The 20184-nt window shown below is 33.0% G+C and overlaps 1 protein-coding gene across 5 annotated transcripts in view; it reads left to right on the top strand.

The window, feature by feature from the left end:
* The window catches only part of LOC118204949 (uncharacterized protein KIAA2013 homolog), a 77938-nt gene extending 70055 nt beyond the window's left edge, over positions 1 to 7883 (top strand). For all 5 annotated transcript variants that reach the window (XM_085819442.1, XM_085819441.1, XM_085819440.1 and 2 more), the window contains 4 exons: positions 2565 to 2677; positions 3687 to 3951; positions 6105 to 6229; positions 7652 to 7883. In XM_085819442.1, the coding sequence (XP_085675568.1) occupies positions 2565 to 2677; positions 3687 to 3951; positions 6105 to 6229; positions 7652 to 7836 (688 nt within the window). In that variant the 3' untranslated portion in view covers positions 7837 to 7883. The remainder of the gene's footprint in view (positions 1 to 2564; positions 2678 to 3686; positions 3952 to 6104; positions 6230 to 7651) is intronic.
* Positions 7884 to 20184: the final 12301 nt, after the last annotated feature.

Below are 20184 nucleotides of genomic sequence, written 5' to 3'. Positions count from 1 at the left end.
ATACGTATTCTCTTCTAATTTATATTTCATGTGATATTTATTTATGGACTTGTTATCTATATTGCATATGAAATATGGCATTTACTATCATTAAATTGAGCAGTAATTGCAAAATTATTTGCTTTTTATGTAAATAAGCATTATTGTTTTGTACAGGGTGAGCAACGCACTGCTCATGAAGCAATAACAATGTGCCTGTCATTCAAATATCTAAATTCTAAGTTTTAGATATTTGGATAACACTCATAATTGTAATGAATAATTTTTACTGTTTTAGCTTTGCCATTTTTACTACTGCATGAATTGTACATTTAAACTTTTGACAAAAACTGAATTATATCACCATTTAGATAACACTACATGATTAGACAAATCAGTGTTTGACAGCTGGGAACAGGATTTCACTTCCACATATTTTCAACTTTTATCTATCCCCCATTATATTCATATACTCTGTCCAGGCATAGTATGCTATGCTTTACATTTATAACTTTTATCCATACATAAACTTGCTATATCCTGAATATCAGGCACTTGAGAATCAAAAGCTTCTTTCCCATCTTTTATTTCTTCATGATTTCGTTCTATTTCTTTTATCCCATTATTTGTTTCATCTTTCATTTCTTGATCTTCCTCGGACAGTTCATTAGCTACTTTCTTCATTTCTTCATCCTTTGATTCTTCAGGTACCATTTCTATCATTTCCATATTGTCTTTTATGGCACCAGTTTCTTCTGTAAGCTCCACTTTCACCTGTTGGAGTTGCTCTCGCACCTTTTCTTGGCCGACATTTATTTCTTCTCGTTGGGATATCTTCTCTTCTAATCCAGCTTTCATCTCTTTCAGTCCGCCTTTGATCTCAGCTGTCATCTTTTTAAATCCAGCTTTTATCTCTTCCCGTCCAGCTTTCATCGTATCATACCCGGCTTTTATTTCAGCCAGTCCGGCTTTCATGTCAGCCTTCATCTCTTTATATCTCAACATATTTGGCTTTTATTTTAGCTCTCATTTCAGCTTTCATCACTTTTTGTCCGGCTTTCAACTCTGCTAAAAGGTCCATCAAAGTCTTCGTTTCTTCTGCCATGGCTTTCTTCTGCAGGCAGGTGGCTGGCATTCACTCGCAAAACCTACTCCTGACATCAGTTGTTGCGTTTTTCTTTTCTGATACCAATTGTTACGTTATTTTCTTCCATCACGTTCGTACGGGGTTCTTGTGGATTTGGAGTGAATAACAACAACACTTGATGAAGTATCGAAACACACTTTATTTACCAATATCAGGACAGCTCCAAAACCCTTTTACAGTCATCGAAGATCTACAATAAACTCGCTGGAACAATCAGCGACACAGCCTTCACACTGTCAGGCAATAACGGTGGAGATAGCTTCACTGCAAAGCACCAGAGTACAGCTTCCGACTCTGCTCGGTCGTTCTCAGAACTCCACATACTCTCCACGCTACAACTCGCGATGCACTTGACAATACACAAGAGTATAGCTCTTGACTCAGCGCAGTCTAAGACAAAACGGTGCACTAATTCGCAATAAACTAAAAGACTCTCTTGATGTGCTTGACTACCAACTCGGCGCTAGACTTCGAGACACTTGCTCAATGACTGACTATCAGCTCGCTAGACGAGGCACACACTCGATACTAACTAACTCTCCGCGTACCAGCAGGGTTTATATAGCTTTCAGCTTGTGTTTGAGAACATTCTGGGCTAAACTGGTAAGAATTCATTCCAGAAGGTTCTCCATCCGTCCATGGCAAATTGCCAATTTTGTCACCAAATGGGTGATTTCTTGCCAAATGTGGCAACCCTGTTTTCCCTTCCCATATTATGGCAACCCTAAAACTGCTTTGCGTGGAAGCCATCTTACCGTGCCTGTACATTTCGTAACAATATATTTTTGAAAGAAATTCTGTTGAAGAAGTTTAGATGCATTTATTATAAATGCAACTACAAAGAGTTGTATCATTAGAGCAACACTTAGAAGGACACTTTCTCTCCTATAAATACTGTTGTAATTAGTGTTGCATATAAATAATGTGGTAAATTTTTTTTCTGAGAAAATTTTAGTTTTATTAAAAGAATATGTATTTCTAATCTTTATTCGTAAATTGTTAAATCTTGAAATTTGCAGGGCTCAGAACAAATAAAAAATATTTAAAGTATTAAAAAATCATTAAAATTGCAGTCATTCTAAAATTCCAGTTAAATATGTGAAACATTTTTAAGATAAACATTTACAATGTTCTGTTAGTTCAAGAATTAATCTCCAGAAATTTATGATGCAAAGCATAAAATCAAAGTAGTAAAATGAACTACCTAACATAGTACTGCCAAGTAATAGGCAGAGAAAAAACTTACTATAGGGAATTACTTTGTCATAAATTAGTGCCATGTGAATGTTTTTTTATACATATTCAGTAAAGGAAAGATTATTAAAAATACTGTTGTGCATTTTTATAGAATAAATTTAAATCCTATTTATCTGATGTGTAGGAATAGTAAAATTATGTATTTTTTATTAGGCTCTTAGCATTGTTTTTTTTTTAACAGGCAAGCCTCAACTTTGTGGTCAGATTTGAAAACTATCACTGATGTAAATAAAGTTGTAGACTTGTGGTTTCTCACATTGACTAAGCAAGGTTGCCAGCGCCTGTTGCTAGCTGGTAAGATAATAAATATGTTAAATGCTATGCCTTAGAAATATATATATTCCCCACTCTAATGTATGTAAGACACTTTTGATATTATTCATGTCAAGTATGCATATTATTCATGCCTTATATATATTAGCAGCAAGGCAGCAATAAAGTTTAGAAGAAAACTGAACAATCATTAAAACGTACAAAGACAGTGTACATTAACATTGCCATTGCTATAATAATCACTACTTTTGTCATCCCACTTCCATCCTTACATTTGAATTAACATTTTTGGGAGGGTAGGAGTTGTCGAGGCATGAAGAATTTTTGCCAGCTTATCAAATTTGGTTCAAACAAGAATAAAAAGATTTCTGAGGGATTGCAAGATCATGGACCTTTAAAAAAATACACACCAAGGTCTGAAGTGTGTTATCTAAGTCAATGTTGCAACTTTTCCTTCAACAGAGAAAAGTTTACCGAAGGAAAAAATTCTGTATTTTTCAAAAGTTCATGAGTTCAAATTGAAGTTTCTCGTTTATTCTTATTATAAAAGGGAAGTTCTTTCACGCTTTTCAGAAAGTTTTGGTGTCATCATTAATATAAATAAGTAAATTATCATTACTATAAATAAGTAAATTATCATTAATATAATGAAGGTACATCTGTGAAACATCTTTTATAAATTTAATTTCTCCTGAAAAACATGAATATCTTTATAATATACTAGTGGATGTATTGATTTATTACATATAAAAACAAACTCATTTTGCATTTCTGTATAGTAATTTATAACACAGTAATGTTTAAAAACAACATAGAAATGAAAAAAAAACATTGAGATATGCATGTCGTAAAAATTTCTTTAAAGAAAATATTGAGAATTCAGTTTGTAAGCTCTTAGTTTTGACTTATTAAAATTATTTCCAGTTATGAAATTTGTTTGTATTTATGTATTATGTTTTGTAAGTTATTCTGATTTTAATGTATTGTTTCAAGTTTGAATCATTGAATAATTTACTGAATAACTTTCCAGGAGCGGAAGGAGTGATGCAAGCCATGTTACTAAGTTTTGGTGGTTTTAAATTCAGTGATCACCATTTGGAATTTGATACCGAGCCTAAAGATTTGCACAGAGATTATTATTTCCGACGCATTATTTATGGTAATGCCACACATGTGAATGTTAGTGTTATTGTTCAAGAAGATAATAAAGCTGTGATTTATGCTGCCTTGGATCGCAGTGATAAAGATTATTATGCCTGTGATGCTGGTTGTTTAGATTCTCCAGTGAAACTTGGGTGAGTTCTGTAAATGTAATTAAATATAAATGACTGGAAATAATTTCTTGTTTAATTTTATGAATATTTAGTAAAGACATGTAAATAATAATAATAATAATAATGTATGTTTGAGAGAGGAAAATTAATTGCTAAAATTATTTAATTCTCTTAAGTTGTGCAGTGCCCAATGGCATTTGCACTGTAGTTTGTTAATGCTTTTAATTTTAATAAAATTCCCATTTTACTGTTAAATGCAGGCATTTTCTTAACATTTGGTGTCAGTATTAGTATTAACAAATATTTATTAATATGTATTAACACTTTCCTTCTCACACCCATGAAATTTACGGGTGAGGTTTCGTCATATATTTCTTGTGCCTTTGATAATTCTGGGCTGGAGTGTTCAATATAAATTTACTAAAAAGATTAAAAACAATCCATTTCTTATATCCAGAAAAAAATTTATTTCTTATTTTACATATTTTCTTGATTTCTTGAGCGAAATAAAATTCCAAAAATAAAAAATGAATACATATATTGCTCATACACTTATTTTTGAACAGTTTCCTTTGAATTTTAAAAAAAAAATCAATTTTTTAACTTTTTATTATTATTATTATTATTATTTTATTATTATTATTATGCAGTTTTTAAGGGTTTAATGTTTTTGCTTTAGAAGAAGAAAATCATGAAAAAAATTAAAACAGTTTATACTTTTGGCCAATCTAAGTAACTTTAGATATTTTTATTTATGTTTTAAATTATAATGATAAGCTACTAGCCAGTATAATAAAGAGAATTATATACATGTTTATGAACAACATGTACTTTACAGTTTAGGTTCTCTTTTGGACAGCAAGATTGTTAATATGATATTTATTATTCATGTGCTTTGACTTTACCGTTATTTTCCTATAAAATGATTTCTTTTACCATAAAAATTAATTATTTTCATGACATTTATATAATTTGTTTAATTCATGAAAAATTTTCCTAAAACCAATTATTATAGACACTGACTACTAAATTTCTCTGTAATCCTGCTTATACACTATTAACTTCATCAAAAATAAAACTTAATGGTGTTAACAAAATTCTGTAGCAACATATAGATTTATGTCATCTGCATATTTTAATTAGAAGTAAAGAATAAGTTTTTGTTTTAAGTGGATGATTACAATGTGTGTTATTTTTATTGGAAGCAACAAAAAAATATTTCTATGATTTCCTTCTATATTGTATTTCATGAAAGCTCTAATTGTAGAATTCAGGATCTTTAGTTATAGAATTCCTATTCAGTTTGTGTATTATTTGTACATAAACTGAATAGGGGTTCTAGAACAAATATTTCACATTATAGGAAAGAATGGAATTTTGGATTTTTTTTAATATTCACAAGTTTTATGTATCATTGAAACAATTTAAGGCACTATTCAGATGTCCTTGTAGCTGAAATCTAAAAAACCAAATTAAAAATTACTTTTTAATTTTTAGTGATTGCAGATTAATAAATTATTTAATTTTTAATATATCTCGTTTTATATTATATAGAAGCTTGCTTACTGTAAAAGTCCTTATGCTTTAATTATAAATAATTTTTTTTAAAAAATACTGATAATAAAGAGGCAAAGAGGAATTGGGGTTGAGGGGCATGTGCATATGTTAATTGAATTTTGCTGAATTTTAATTAATCCTTTAGTATACTTTTGTATTATGTATTTTAAATGTATCAAAAAACTGAGACAAAATACACAAATATATAACATTCAAAAAGACGAATGGGATTCATTAAATAATAATAATAATTTTAGAAGCATTTGTGAATATTATTTTTAGCTGTTCATATCTGATTGGCAATATGCTAATTTAAAAGTTTTGTTATAGTAGAATGGTATTAGTGTATTAATTTCAACCACAAAACTGCAAGTCTGATTGCATTTTGATATAAAAAAAATTTTTTTTATGTAAAATATGTTTTAAAAATACTTATTATATATATTGGGGATTCCCCTTCTTTAATAATAAAATAAAAATTATAATTTTCCAATGTTTTGTTGTTTATCATAAGATTTGGAGTTGTAAAGGGGTTTAATAAGCTGCTGAAATATTGTAAAAAATAATTTCATCCAAGTAAGCTAAGTTAATCATATAATTTGAACATGTCTTTGTAGATCAGAACCTGTGCAGCTACCTGTAAAACTGACTAGTCCAATTACTGCCATATTGTACATAACTGCAGACAAACAACATATGGAGGAACTCAAGCATGCCATACATATCAGTGGAGTTATGGAAGGTATATTTTTAATTTGATGTCGTTTTTCTAAAAATAATAAAAATAAATATGAAAAGTCATTAAAATTTCTTGCTTTAGTCATCTGAGATTGAGTCAGATTTTTTGAAGAAATTAACAAAATTAGTGTGCTGTTATTTCTGCTAGCCCACTCCCTTCTGCCAAAAAAAAAAGAGGAGAATTCAAATTTGAATTAAGAAATTTAAATCTGATATTAAGAAACTTTTTATTCAACAATTTTATCACAGTATTGTCCAAAATATGGGTATCCCCGTCCTTTAAAATGCTCACATGAAAAAATCATGTCTGTCTTATATCAAAACCTAACATTTAAAAGTACGTTAATTTAATATTTATCTCAGTTTTATGCTAAAAGGAATACAAAGACATGTTATATGCAAGCTGTTATACTCAGGCCAGAATAGTAATATTTAATAAAATTGTTATATTTTCTAATATTAATAACGTTACCTTCATTCGGAAATATATTTTATCTAAATTATTGTACAGTACAAAGTCTAATATCTGGAATTATCAGGATTTCAACAATTCCAGATTTTAGATCATAAGTTTATATCTGGTAAGATGACATGTAGGCATTGCAACAATGAAGCTATTTATTGTTTAGGTCAGATAGAAAAATGCTAACCTTCCCTAGGGCCATCATCAGAAAAAGTGCAACTGGTGCAGCCGTACTTGCATGTCAGACTTTAGGATTGGCAAAAATTTTAAAATTTAGAAGAACACACCAAACAGCAAAAACTGGAGATGGCAGTATTTTTATAATTTAGGTTAGCAAAATTTTAAGAATTTAGGGAGGTACTGGTACAGCAGAATTTAAGACTTATGAAGATTGCACCAGGCTGCAAAATGCTAAGCATCAGCCCTATCCCCCTCCCTTACAACCAGTTAAAGGTCAAAATTGTCATTCCGGCCAACATCAATGCAACGTCAATCAATGCATTGTTATCAGCTATGATGTGACTCCTTAGCCAGCAGTAGAAAGTAACATGGAGGAACTTTAGTCTGGAGAAAAATCAAAATTTATGGCACACCTGCTTGTTATTATGTTCTCCATTTCTAGACCTTGCAAGGGGAGATATTTTTTATTTGTATATTATTTACTTTGGCTGATGGTCCAAAGAACCAGATATTGGATGTTTGGATTTTAGACTTTGTACTGTACTATAATAGTAATATTTTGTTACTTTTAATGGTTTTTTTCTTTTTTTAATACAGTTAAATTTACCAGATTTCATGCTTTAAAAAGAACTTTTATATCATACAAATGCTCGAATAAGAACATAATAAAAATATTTATTTGAATATTTCATTTATTTTCATCATTAAGTTCTTATAATAATAAAAATTCTCTATGCTATTTAGTATTTTAAATAACATTAAAAAATATATATATCTTTCCAGCTCCTCCACATGAGCACCATATTATTGCATTACATAGGCATGGACATCAACTAGGTGGACTACCAGCATTTTTCTGGGTTTCCATAGCATTCCTTATAGCTGTTTTCCATCTCTTTTTAGCAAAACTAGTTTATAATGAATATTGTGGTAATCAAGAAAAATCACGTGGAAGATATGTTGTGTAATTGTAAATAATGTATTATACAATAAAATATTTAATTCTTATTTAAAATCTTTGAGTCATTATTCTTATCTCTTTTGCATGTAGTTTTCAGTGAATAATGAAAAGTATCAATTTTTTATGTTTGAAAAACATGTGAATGTATCTTTAATCGTGAGCAAATGAAATAGTAAACAAATCATTTCATTTGATTTAAGCCTTTCCATTTTGTTGTCGGCAGAATAAATATGTAAACACTAAATGACTTGATGAAGTTTTTCTCTTTGCAAAATGACGAAAAATGGATTAATAGGTGAGTAGCTGATATATGCTCGTTATCATTAATTAAGGAAAAATCACAAAAATGTTCATTAGTCAAAAAGTTACATTTAGAACTTAATGAAACTGACTCACAGTATACAGCACATAGTAAGGTATAAAATAACATGAAAAGGAATTACCATATAGTTATGGTGTTATAAAAATTAACATATGTATATAGTTTGGTGTAGGAAAATTACCTTCAATATGGAGCATGAGCTCCTCTAGAAGCACTACAACACATACAGCAATGTGTGATGCTGTCAGTTATGCAGTCTAGCCGTTCCATAAAAAGTGAGAGCCATTGCTCTTGCAAAGCAGTTGCAAGGGTCTGAAAAGGAGAATTGCGAGCTATATGTCTTCCTAAAGCATCCCAGACATGCTCAATAGGATTCAGGTCCAATGATCTAGCTGGTTTTCCAATCACTGAATTGTTTGCTGCTGAAGATAATCATCCAAAATGCGAACCTGTCGGTCTAGCTTTGTCATCCAGGAGCAGGAAATTATCAGCTATTGTCCCAGCACAAGGGTGCACATAAGCATCAAGGATGTAATCTCTATAGGCCTGAGCATTCATGGTTGCACATGGAAAGACATGGAGGTTTGTGCATCCACCCAAAGATATACCACCTCAAACATAGACGCTGCCTCCTCTGTATGCATTTCTTTCACAGATGTTTGATGGATGGTAATGGATTCCAGGTTCTCTCCAAATCAAATAACACTATACTATATCGCTTTGCATGCTAAACCTGCACTCATCCGTAAAGAGAACAATCCTCCATTGGACATGCTGACGTGCCTACATCAAATGTTCCCTTCTATGATGTGACGTGCAAATGGCTAGTTGTTTCGCATACAGACCTCCTTCGTGAAGCTTTCTATGCGTGGTTGACATTGGCACCAACCTTTTAGTGACTGCAGCAAGGGAGATCAGAATTGAGATTCTGTTCCTTGATGTGCATAACAAGAAATATTGATCAGTAGTGATTGTAGTGGTTAGTTGTTTTTGACTGAACCTCCTGGATGCTGAATCTGTGGTTAGAAATTGTTACCAAAGTCTATGAACCACAGAAGAACTCACATTCAGCCATGTGGCCACTTCTGTCTGCCTTTGTCCTGCCTCTAGTCTGCTAATAGCTCTCCATTGCAGTTCTTCAGGCAAATGATGCCTGGTGGTCATTGTTACAAATTGGCTATCCCAGATTTCTTATCTCAGTATCAACAAAATTTGCAGGCTTGCTCTGAAACATGCAATTTTATGCTCCTCACAGATGACATATTTCGGCTGCAGTGCCACTAATTTGTATACTGCAGTTTTAGTCAGCAATTCTAACTTGACAACATATTCAAAATTTTTATGGATTGGATTATTTTTGAATGAGTTGTTGGTAGTTTTGTGATTTTTCCTTAATTTTTGAAGCCAGGGTATTTTGGAATTTTATATTAAGTTTTATATTAAGTGATGGCTTCAAGAGATATGACTAAAAAAAAAGAAACTGTTGAAATAGCATGATTTTCAATTAGTTATGTAAGTATGATAATTTAAGTGATGGTTTCAAGAGCTCTGACTAGAAAGAAAAATAGATAGAAAATGAGGATTTTCAATAAATATCTTTATATAAATTTAACAAGAATATCCTTTCAAAATGACAGACAGCAACTCAAGATTACATCATTAAAGATAAGCGTTTTAAAGTTTGTAAACCAAAAAGCTGTTAATTAGAACAAAAGTTTCTGTGGTATTTTGTTAGTTAAAGGTGTAAAATACTGGCTAGGAAAGGTATTAAAAAACCTTAAAATGTAAATCCAGTAAAACTGGTCTAACTAATCTTGCCATAAATATTAATTTATTTTGATTAGCTGAGAATTGGTTAGGAAGACCTATATACTTAAAGCAGATGTGGAAATCAATTAAAAAGCAGTTTCGACTAAACAAATATTGAAAACAGGAACAAAAAAACAAAAAAAAGAAAAACATTTTATGTAAAATTTTACAGTGAAAGTAATCTCTTAAGTTTATTCCTATCTTATTAATGTATCAAAGAATAATGTTTAGAAATGCTGTAAGCTATCTCAAATTTCAACATATGCCGATATTTGCTAAGTTCTAGTAATCGCAAATAGTAAAAATATTCTTTTAAGTCAAAATTCCTAAACAGCACTGAAAGATGGCAAAAACTTTGTATTATGTGTAGGATGTCTTCATTATTCCAATCGAAATTCAGATTTTTAGATGCTTGATGTTAAAAATTTCCACAGCATAAGAAATAGTATTTTTAAGTGTGATTTTAAGTTTCTAATACTTATTTACTAGCAGCTACCCGGCCAGCCTTTGTCTGGCTTTTAAATGTCCGGAAAAATGCCTGAATGGAACACCAAACTTTAAATTAAAGAACTGTGCAGAATTTTACTCTGCAAAACAACTTCATATAAAAAATGTATTACATATAACAAAATTACAATGAAATAAGCAATATACCTTAATACAAATATTAATTATTCTAATAAATAAATTAGCCAACTTCCCGTTGCCTTCTCTCGACAAATGTCCAGTATCCAAGAGAAACATTAAATTTTAAAAATGCGCAGAATTATCGCCCTCATTTTTTCAAGAGTCAACAGTGCTGATATTATGTGATTATTGATAGCAGTCCAGTATACAATTAAATGGAAAACTGTTGCCAAAACCACATTTCTAAAAGAATGAAACTCTTCAAAATGATGCGATAAAATAAAAAAAAAATCTGATTCGAATTTAGAAAAAATCGCTTTGAGGTGCACTGGCTCTTGTCTAGATGCACATATATTCCAAATTTCGTAGCCCTCGGCCTATTAGCTTACACGCAGCACAAACAAAAGACACACAGACTCTTTCTTTTATTATATGTAGAGATTACATATATTATCCGGAAGTAATCTTTGTATATAAGCTTCTAACTTCTGTGAGGTTTTGTTTGCTTGCAAGAAATGCATGCCATTTTTATTTCCTGACATAAGCATGCTTTGAACCCAGTCATGTAATATTCTTTTATGAGTTAAAAGGGCTGGCATCAAAGGGAAGCCAAGCTTCAAGAAGAAGAGCTGCAGTTGAATACTTTCCAATGGCAACACCACATAACTACAATTTTGATTACGGAAAAACTTATTTGGGGGGGGAGTGTTGCATATTCAAAACTTTTGTTTTTTAAAATGCCCTCATGTCCAAATTTATCTTTACAGGCTCAAAAATATATAATTCAGCCCAATATTCAATGAAATATCCAATCAGAGTTATCCATTTTTGCAGGGAATGTAAAGGACAAGCTAGCACTACCCAATCAAATGTGATAAAATGGTTTCTGATATGCAAATCAAGGCATTATGTCATCTGATAGCAAATCAAGGCATTATTTCATCTGATAGCAAATCAAGTGCTTGATACAAAGTGAATATCTGAGTAAACAGCATTTGATTTCAGCGTGTAAGGACTGAAAACAGCATGCATGTCTGAAGTATTATTTAATGGAATCCATGAAGTGTGAATTATTGCCCTTCTAGAAGCAGGGCAGATAACCATGGAAGCAGCGATGTGTGAATATTTTCAGATAGACTGTCTCTATACTATGGAAACAATTTCAGATTTCTGGAACTATTTTAAAGAAGCTCGCATAAGGCAGTAAATGAATACCAGCTGCTTCTCAGTACCAATGTCTTGCAATAACTGCCCATCATAACAGGAAGTCTAGAGCTCTGCAGTCAAGTTCAGAGCTTGCAGTTGCCACTGAACTATTGTATCACTGCAAACTGTAAAGAGAAACCTCAATGAAAAAGGCCTTTTCGAGAAAGCCAAGGGAATGTGTTTCACTGCATTGACAACAAAAGACTGATTGCTTTAATTGCTGCAATGTAGCGTGAATACCAAACCTCCTATTATCTTTATGCTGATGAGTTCAAAGTTTAGTTTAACATCTGATTCTAAATGTTTACATCTTGAAGTTGAGCCAGAAATGCGAAATTTTCCTTCGAATGGTATGGAACATGACTATTTCAATTATATTGGTGTGATGATAAGGGAAGCAATAATAGTCGATGGACTTACACGTTTTCAATCTGTGAGAGGCCAGTGCGCGAGACTGTCAATCGGAAATTCTAAAAATGTGCTGTTTTTTAATATTTTTAGCACAATGCGGCGTTAGTCCAAATGCTGTCGAAATGTGTATGTGTTTGTAAATGAAAAAAAAACGCCCATTTGGGCATAATATGAATCTGAAAGCTTTCAGACTTTTTAAAAATTATTATTATTTTTAAATTGTTTGTTCCTTTTTAGATAACTTTTTCCAACGTTTCTTTAAAGGTTCATATTTCGTGTTTTTTTAGCACCAAACATTTTAATTAACTTGTCAATGGTAAATGAACGTGCAGTCTGCATTTCTGCTGTTAGTATACAAAGACCTCTTAATCGTTGTTCATTCATTGAAATTCGCAGATAATTTTTTTATCAGGTAGAGCTCTCAAAAGCTTCGTTCCCTTGAGGCTACTATCATTGGCATGCACAAAACAAACTATGAGTGCGATTAAACTCTGCCCCTTAATTGCCCAGAATCGTGTTTTATCTATTGACAACAAGTTACTCATCTACAAAATCCTCTTGCATCCCATGCTTTGTTACGCCTGCGCAGTTTGAGCGTACTTCTGCCGCACCGATCGCAAACAGCTCAGAACTGCATCCTCAGACAAATATTTGACTGCTTGTGGTAAGTCAAAAATAAAATAATTCAGGAGGAACTGGTTACTCTCAAGCTACGTACGTACTATCATTTTATGGCACACAATTTTCATTTAGCTTAACGAAAAATAATAGTAGCATTATCCTAGTATATAATTCTGACTACTGCTCTCCAGAAGACCAATGGACCAATAGACCTATCGCTATTCTTAATAACCTAATGTAGATGCCATGTGACTTTTGCAACTGTTTGACTTTTATCCTTCTATATTAATGTCTTTTTCGATTGCCTGTTTTGATGCCATTTTCACTAGTGTTGATGTTCTTCGACAGCTTTAAATCGCTTTTTAGGGTAACAAGACATGGGAAGAAAATTGTTTGCAATTTTACTTGAATGTAGAGTTTGGCAAAGCGCTTAGTTACTGTTAAAGGAACGTTCGAAAAAATAATAATTTGCTGAATTTATTTGAACGAAAGAGAATTTTTTAAAGAAAAATTATTTGATCATTTGAAAAAAATATTGGGCAAATGCTCATATTAACCTTTCCAGGGGCGGTATATAAAAGAATGAAAACTGCAGTAAAATTTTGCATGTACTTTAATATTTTATACCACTGCCCTCTGTACGATATTTTTTTTTCTCCTTGTAACTGCCAATAGTTTATTTTTTATTTACTCTATTTTTGCATACTTTTTACGTGTATCTGTAGAAATTGATGTTTGAATGTAGTTATTTAAGTTTGGAGCCAAAAAAGTTCTAGATTACTACAGTTTCCAATCGAAGTGTGGAATCATTATGAAGCAGCCTTCGAAAAATCTCCTAAAACAACAAATTATTACGAAAGCTTTCATAAGGTACTAAATTCATCATTTAATTGTAGCCATCCTAGTATGTGGTTTTTGTTTGACGGCCTGAAAAAAGATTTAGCCTGTCAGCGTTTATTACTAGCTATTGTAAAAACAAGGCGTACTGAAGTTAAAAAAAAAAAAAAAATATGAAAGCTTACATTTCGTAATCGCGAATCATGTAAGAAACTAAACATAAGATGAAATCGATGATAAAATTAGATATTTACGTACATTAGCAAATATTGAGTAAGTTTGTAGAGACATAAGGTATTTTGGAAGCAGGAGATGTGAGAAATGAGCAAAGTCTTCGGAAATCAAATCACGGACCTCTAGAATACGCGCCCAGCGTGCAGACCACCACACCGCGAAGACATGCTAAGAAGGCGGAAGAAATACCTTATAAGTTTATGTGAAATATACATGATTCATAAATAACAAGGTAATTTTAATTTAAATGAAATAATTATGTCTATTTGCTTATTCTTCTAAATGTTTATGTTGTAAAATGTGTAACTTATACTTACTATTATTTTATTTTTTTAACAATTAAAATGTAATAATTTTGCGCTGTATATTCTGTTTCATTTTTCTTTTGTCCTCCTCGCTTTTTCCTAATTCAAAACGGCCCATTTTTTAATCTTATATAGCAACTAAATCTACACATAAGTTATACAGTTTTTGATATATATATATATATATACCATAGATGTTTTGGTAATTTAAATAATTTTTCTTTGAAAAATTCAAGTAGGTGAACGATGTTCAAATCGATTAATTATGGATTGATTAATGTAGGGCTATTTCTACGTATTTTATTTATCAGTGGGCTTATTTCCATGTGAACATATATCTATGTGAGCTTTTTTCCGTGTGAGCATGTTTCTAAGTGAGTATTTTTCCATGTGAGCTTTTTTCTATGTGGGCATATTTCTGTGTGGGCTTTTTTCTTGTGAGCATTTATACCTGTGAGCATTATTCTGTGAGCATTTTTCTTGTGGGCATTTTTCCGGTCACCTTTTTTTTCACGTATTCTGTCAGCTTCTACATTTTAGAAATTTTTATAAAATAATGCTTTTTATTTCTGTTTTTCACACTTCAGTCAAACTAAAACTAGTTTCGAAATGTGACTCACAACAGTTTAGTGTAATTACTGATTTTTGACGCTGTAAATGATGCAACGGTTGTGAGAAAATCTCGACGGCAATCCAACAATTTCCTCATATCCAACAATCTGATACAATTCCAACAACATATCTCCAACAATTTTCTCATATCCTTCGTATGCATACAGTGCATACCATATTACTATCTGTGACAGTTCAAAGTTTACATATTTTATTACTTTTACATACCTGATTATTGTGACAAGGTCACATAAACGTTCCTTGCCTGATTTCCCCCAGGGGAAGACCGGACTCGGAATGCAATTGTGCCTCTTTCATACTCGAGAAGAAATCCTGTTGAAACAAGGTCCCATTGTTAATTAGTCTGGTTTCTTTCTCTAAGGTCACTCCCATAGTTCCAAGGTACCCGAAATGGCCGCAGCCCGACCCACCTAACCAAACAAGTTGGTCTTATGGCCATAACAAGCCACGCCGAATGGTTCCAAAGTTTTAAAACTCTTTCGCCATGTTCAGAATGTGGACACATTTTGTTGTCTATGAGAGGAGAAATTCTTTCCCCTTCTCCGGAGTCAGCGGAAGAATAGCAACAACGTGAGGGTTATTCGAGTTTTTGCAGCGAGATGCGAAGGTGGTTTTCAGGACAGCATCGGCTAGAACCTTCCTGATGACACTATTGGAATTTGCACGAAGGTACTTCGGGTTTGATGTTGACCTAGCACATTCTTGTTGTAACCATTTTTGAAACTATTGAACTGAGTAATGTCCAAGTCCCAGATTGTTTTTAACCGCACCTGCAACTGTTTTCATTAAAATTCATTTTGTCGTTTATAACGTGAGTTGGGAATTTTTTTCAACCCGGCATTACAGCAGGGGCTTTGGGTAGCGTGTTCAGCCACTACACCACATTATATCTAAAGTTTGCATACCTTGTTACTATCTGCGACCGCAGCCGATGTAGCACAAAAGACAACTGAGCGTTACCTAGATACATTCATAAAGTTATAAGGTTTTTCATCCTCTTTTTTGCGCGCCTTCATGGTGTAAATGGAAAGTGCATCTCACTAGCAATCCGAATGTTCCGGAGTTCGAATTCTGCCAACGGCGTTGCATATTTATGACGTCTTTTGTCTCAAACCTTCTACATTACTCTGTGAAGATATTAGGTATTTTTGGAGGCAGACAAGATGAAAAATATGCAACGCCTTCGCCAGGAATCGAACCACGAACCTCTGGAATACGGGCCCAGTGTGCAGAACCACTATACCACGAAGGCGGGAGAAATACCTTATAACTCTACAGTGCCACCCGAACTAAAATGCGCTGTATGATAATTCGCCAACGCCAGGATATTGCTACTGAGTTCTTTCCTCTCCATTCACCTTTTAAATGAGGGAGAATGTAAGGGATTTCTCCTTCCTTTCGGCGTGTCTTCGTGGTGTAACTGGAAAACACGTCTAGCTGGCAACCGGGAAGGCCGGAGCTCGAATACCTGGGCGAGCACTAATCTTTCACCTCCTGATCCGAAATAAAATGCATAATGTTCTGTACATACTAGTTTTAAATTACCTTTTTTTGACAGGGCGCGATAGAAAGCCTCATGCCCTAGGTAGACTATTCTTTAAGGCTCTAAATGTCTTTTTTTCCTTACTCTTTGTAAAAACGAACATAGTGTCAAGAAGAGTTATGGCATACATTTCGAACCCTTTAAAACAGGGAGGCATACACCTGCGACGCCTTGCGGGCCTAGGCTGTAACCAAGCCCTGCTGTTAGATTTGTTAAATCAAAGCTACGCAAAGCAATCATGCGTGAAAAAATAGTTGCAAAACTTCCCAATTTTGGCATAATTTTAAACGAGTTATGGAATCAAAGCCATTCTAATTTGGTTAATATGCATGGAAAAAAATAATTAACCCATGCTCATACCACTTCCTGAATTTAACGGTAATAAAGCTAAATGTAACAAGAAATTATTTTGTTTTATTTCGTTTTGTGTGTATGTGTATATTGCAGCAGCTATTATTTTATCTTGTTTTTCAAACAGCTAAATGAATGATTTGAAGAAACTTTTTTAAATTTTTACCACCAAAGAAATTGCGATTTACATCTTATCATTTAGTATTGTATGTGGCCAAAGCTGCCAAAAACATTAAAAAAAATATGAAACGAAAACGGCTAACGATTATGAAAATAAAAGTAATGTAAGGACTTTTAAGGACAATCTGCATGTCTGTATAAATGAAAAGATTTTATTTTAATTTCTGACTACTTAATTTTAATTTGAAATGCCACCCTTTCCAAGTTGTACTTACTTTTATTGCATATCAAGCTCGATTTTATTTCGACTAAAATTTAATACATGAGACAGCCTTTATTTAAAAATTTCTAGTTGTAACATATTTCTCTATAATAAATAACATAAATAATATTTTCAATAATTTAAACAAATTTAAATTCTAAACAAATACGTATAAAAGTAAAAAAAGTAGAAAAGCAAATTTAAATTCTAAAAAAAGGAAAAAAGCCAAAATAATTTAAAATAATTTTAAAATATGCAAACATGTAAAAGATTTTAAATTATTTTAAATTATTTTGGCTTTTTTCCTTTTTTTAGAATTTAAATTTGCTTTTCTACTTTTTTACTTTTATACGTATTTGTTTAGAATTTAAATTTGTTTAAATTTAAATTTCATTCCTTGCAGCAATGGCGCAAAGAATATTTAATTAAATATGTATTTAAATTTATTTTTTTAATTAAACTCAATTTATTCTTTTGAAACAATATTTTCAATAATTATATTAATATAACCAATAATATAATTCCGTAATAATAAACATGGCAGATGATCGCTTTAATGGGTTACGTATATTTTCACATCTTAAGTTAGTTCAGGAAAGAAGAATCGAAACAGAAAAGGAAAGTCTAGGAAGATGTAACACAGGGGGGGGGGAAACTGTTGTAGCATAAGTTTAAGCATAAATTAATCTACAGGCGAGAAAAAAAGTTCAAGAAACTCTTTATTTCTGTTCGTCAAACTTTAATAGTCTAATTACATTCATATTTTCAAATCCAATGTTTATTTGTTCGTTCATCAGGCAAAGCATGAGACGAGGATTATGCCTACGGAGAGGCATGCTTTCGTGAAGGACTTTTCTAAGAAAAACGGATTCTTATTCACGTGGCACATGAGAAAAACAAGAGATCGCCCATGCAGCCAGCCACTTTGCTGAAATGCGAAATCTTCAGCTGCATTAACAGTGCACAAAGTTTTATCCACAGCTGACTTGTTTATTCGCCCCTGCTTGAAGTCTTCGAATCAATTCTTAGTTTAGTTTTAATACTAATTCAAAAGTCAAACAACAAAAATCAGCTTTATATTTTCAAATTTTCACAGATTTGAAAATATAACGCTGATTTTTGTTTGAATTGGTATTTGTTCGGCGTGTTATTGTGTCTTAGTTTTAATAGCTTAAGGACGTTTTGCATCCCCTCTGGACTGGATCCTGCCTATGCCCATGGTTAGCGGCAAATACTAATCCACAAGAAAAAAAGTAAAATATTTGTCACCGTGGTGTTTAAAATTGGATATGTGATTTTCTTAGCAATAAGATGGCATAAACATTCGAATTGTCATAAAAATAAAAGAGTGCATTATATTTCAGTTCATTAATTGGTAAGTTTATCGTAAAATCTATTTCTAAAGAAGATTTAATGTAAAAAATGTATCAACAATCGAAAGCAGCTGCTAAACTATGCTACGTTGAACAAAATCTGAAGCAATGGTTGCAAATGGGTTTGGTAAAAAGACGTTAGGAGTAGCTCTGAAAAAAAACTGAAAAATTATGATTAGTTTTGTTTTCAAATTGACGCTAAAGGGGGTGGGAGAAACAAAGTAAGAATAAAATAGAAGTTCAGATTTTTAAATATAGAAATACATAATTCAGTACAGTAAATTATATTACTGACTTTTTTGAAAATTCAGATGGAATGTTCAAATAGTATTTGAAAAGTACTATGAAAAATTTTCAATTGGAATGGAGAAGAATTTCTTCTTTCAGTGCAGATTAAAAGTGTAATTTTGGAACAAGGCATTTCTTATACACTGACTACCAATAAGTATTTGGACATCTATGCAAATGACGATATCTGCGGTCCTAAGGTACGTCACGGACTCCGCGGGTATATATCGTGTAGGAAACAGGATCGGCTTGCAAGACGCCTCGCAGTTCGGAGCTCTCTGATTTTGAGAAAGGTATAATTATCGGGTATCACAAATGTGGCCGATTCTTAAGGGACATATCTAGCGATCTGAAGTACCCAAAATCGACAGTGGCCTATGTGATTAAGAAGTGGAAGGTGAGCGGTGATTGTCAGAATGTGCCCCGAGTCGGCAGACCAGCGAAACTGGGAGATAGAGACCGACGAGTGCTGTCCAGAGAAATTCGGAAGAACCGCACCCAACCGATGGCCCTCATCCGCGAGGAGTTTCAACAGGCATCCGGGAGTATTGTTTCAATGACTAACATCCGTAAGGAAGCACATCTGCTTGGTTTTCATGGTCGTGCTGTTGCCCATAAGCCTTTGATCACAAAGTCTTTGACCACATAACTGCTCGGTTAATGTGGTGCAAAGCACATCGAAATTGGACCGTAGATCAGTGGAAACGGGTTCTTTGGAGTGACGAATCAAGGTTCACCCTTTACCGTTCGGATGGTAGGGTCTGGGTCTGGCGTCTACCTGGAGAACGTCTCCTGCCAGAATGCATTGTGCCAACAGTCAAGTTCCGCGAAGGTGGAATTATGGTCTGGGGGTGTTTCTCGTGGTGGATGACAATGTGCTTCCTACGTTGTGGCAGTTTTAAGGGTTGGATCCCTGTTACTTTCAAGACGACAATGCCAGTTGTCATGTTTCGACGTTAACCAAGGCTTGGTTGGTGCCAATGGAGCTCATCTAATGGACTGGCCTGTCCAGAGTCCAAACCTGAACCCTATCGAGAACCTCTGAGACGAGTTGCATCGCCGAATTCAGGGGTGCACAACCCGTGCAAAATCGGTGAAAGAACTTCTATGTCTTCTCCAAGCCGAGTGGAAGAAAATACCACTAGCTGTCATACAAAGACTTGTGGAAAATATGCCCCGGAGGGTCCACGCTGTTATTACCTCTCGTGGAGGCTTTACCAACTATTGATTTTAAATAAAGTTAGTTTTTCTTTTCTATCACAGGTGTCCAAATACTTATTGGTAGTCAGTGTATACTGACATCCTCACATTAGATTAAGATTTTGTTAAAGCTAATAATTACAATTGTTATATTGCACATATAGCAAAATGTGCTACGCGAAATTTTAATGTGAACACAAAAAATATTGTCCT

The sequence above is a fragment of the Stegodyphus dumicola genome, chromosome 6, assembly GCF_044657685.1.
Source record: "Stegodyphus dumicola isolate Sdum_Otavi_A_Nest chromosome 6, ASM4465768v1".
Classification (NCBI taxonomy): Eukaryota; Metazoa; Arthropoda; class Arachnida; order Araneae; family Eresidae; genus Stegodyphus; species Stegodyphus dumicola.
Note: the sequence above shows the minus strand (reverse complement) of the source record. Positions and strands in the feature narration are given on the sequence as shown.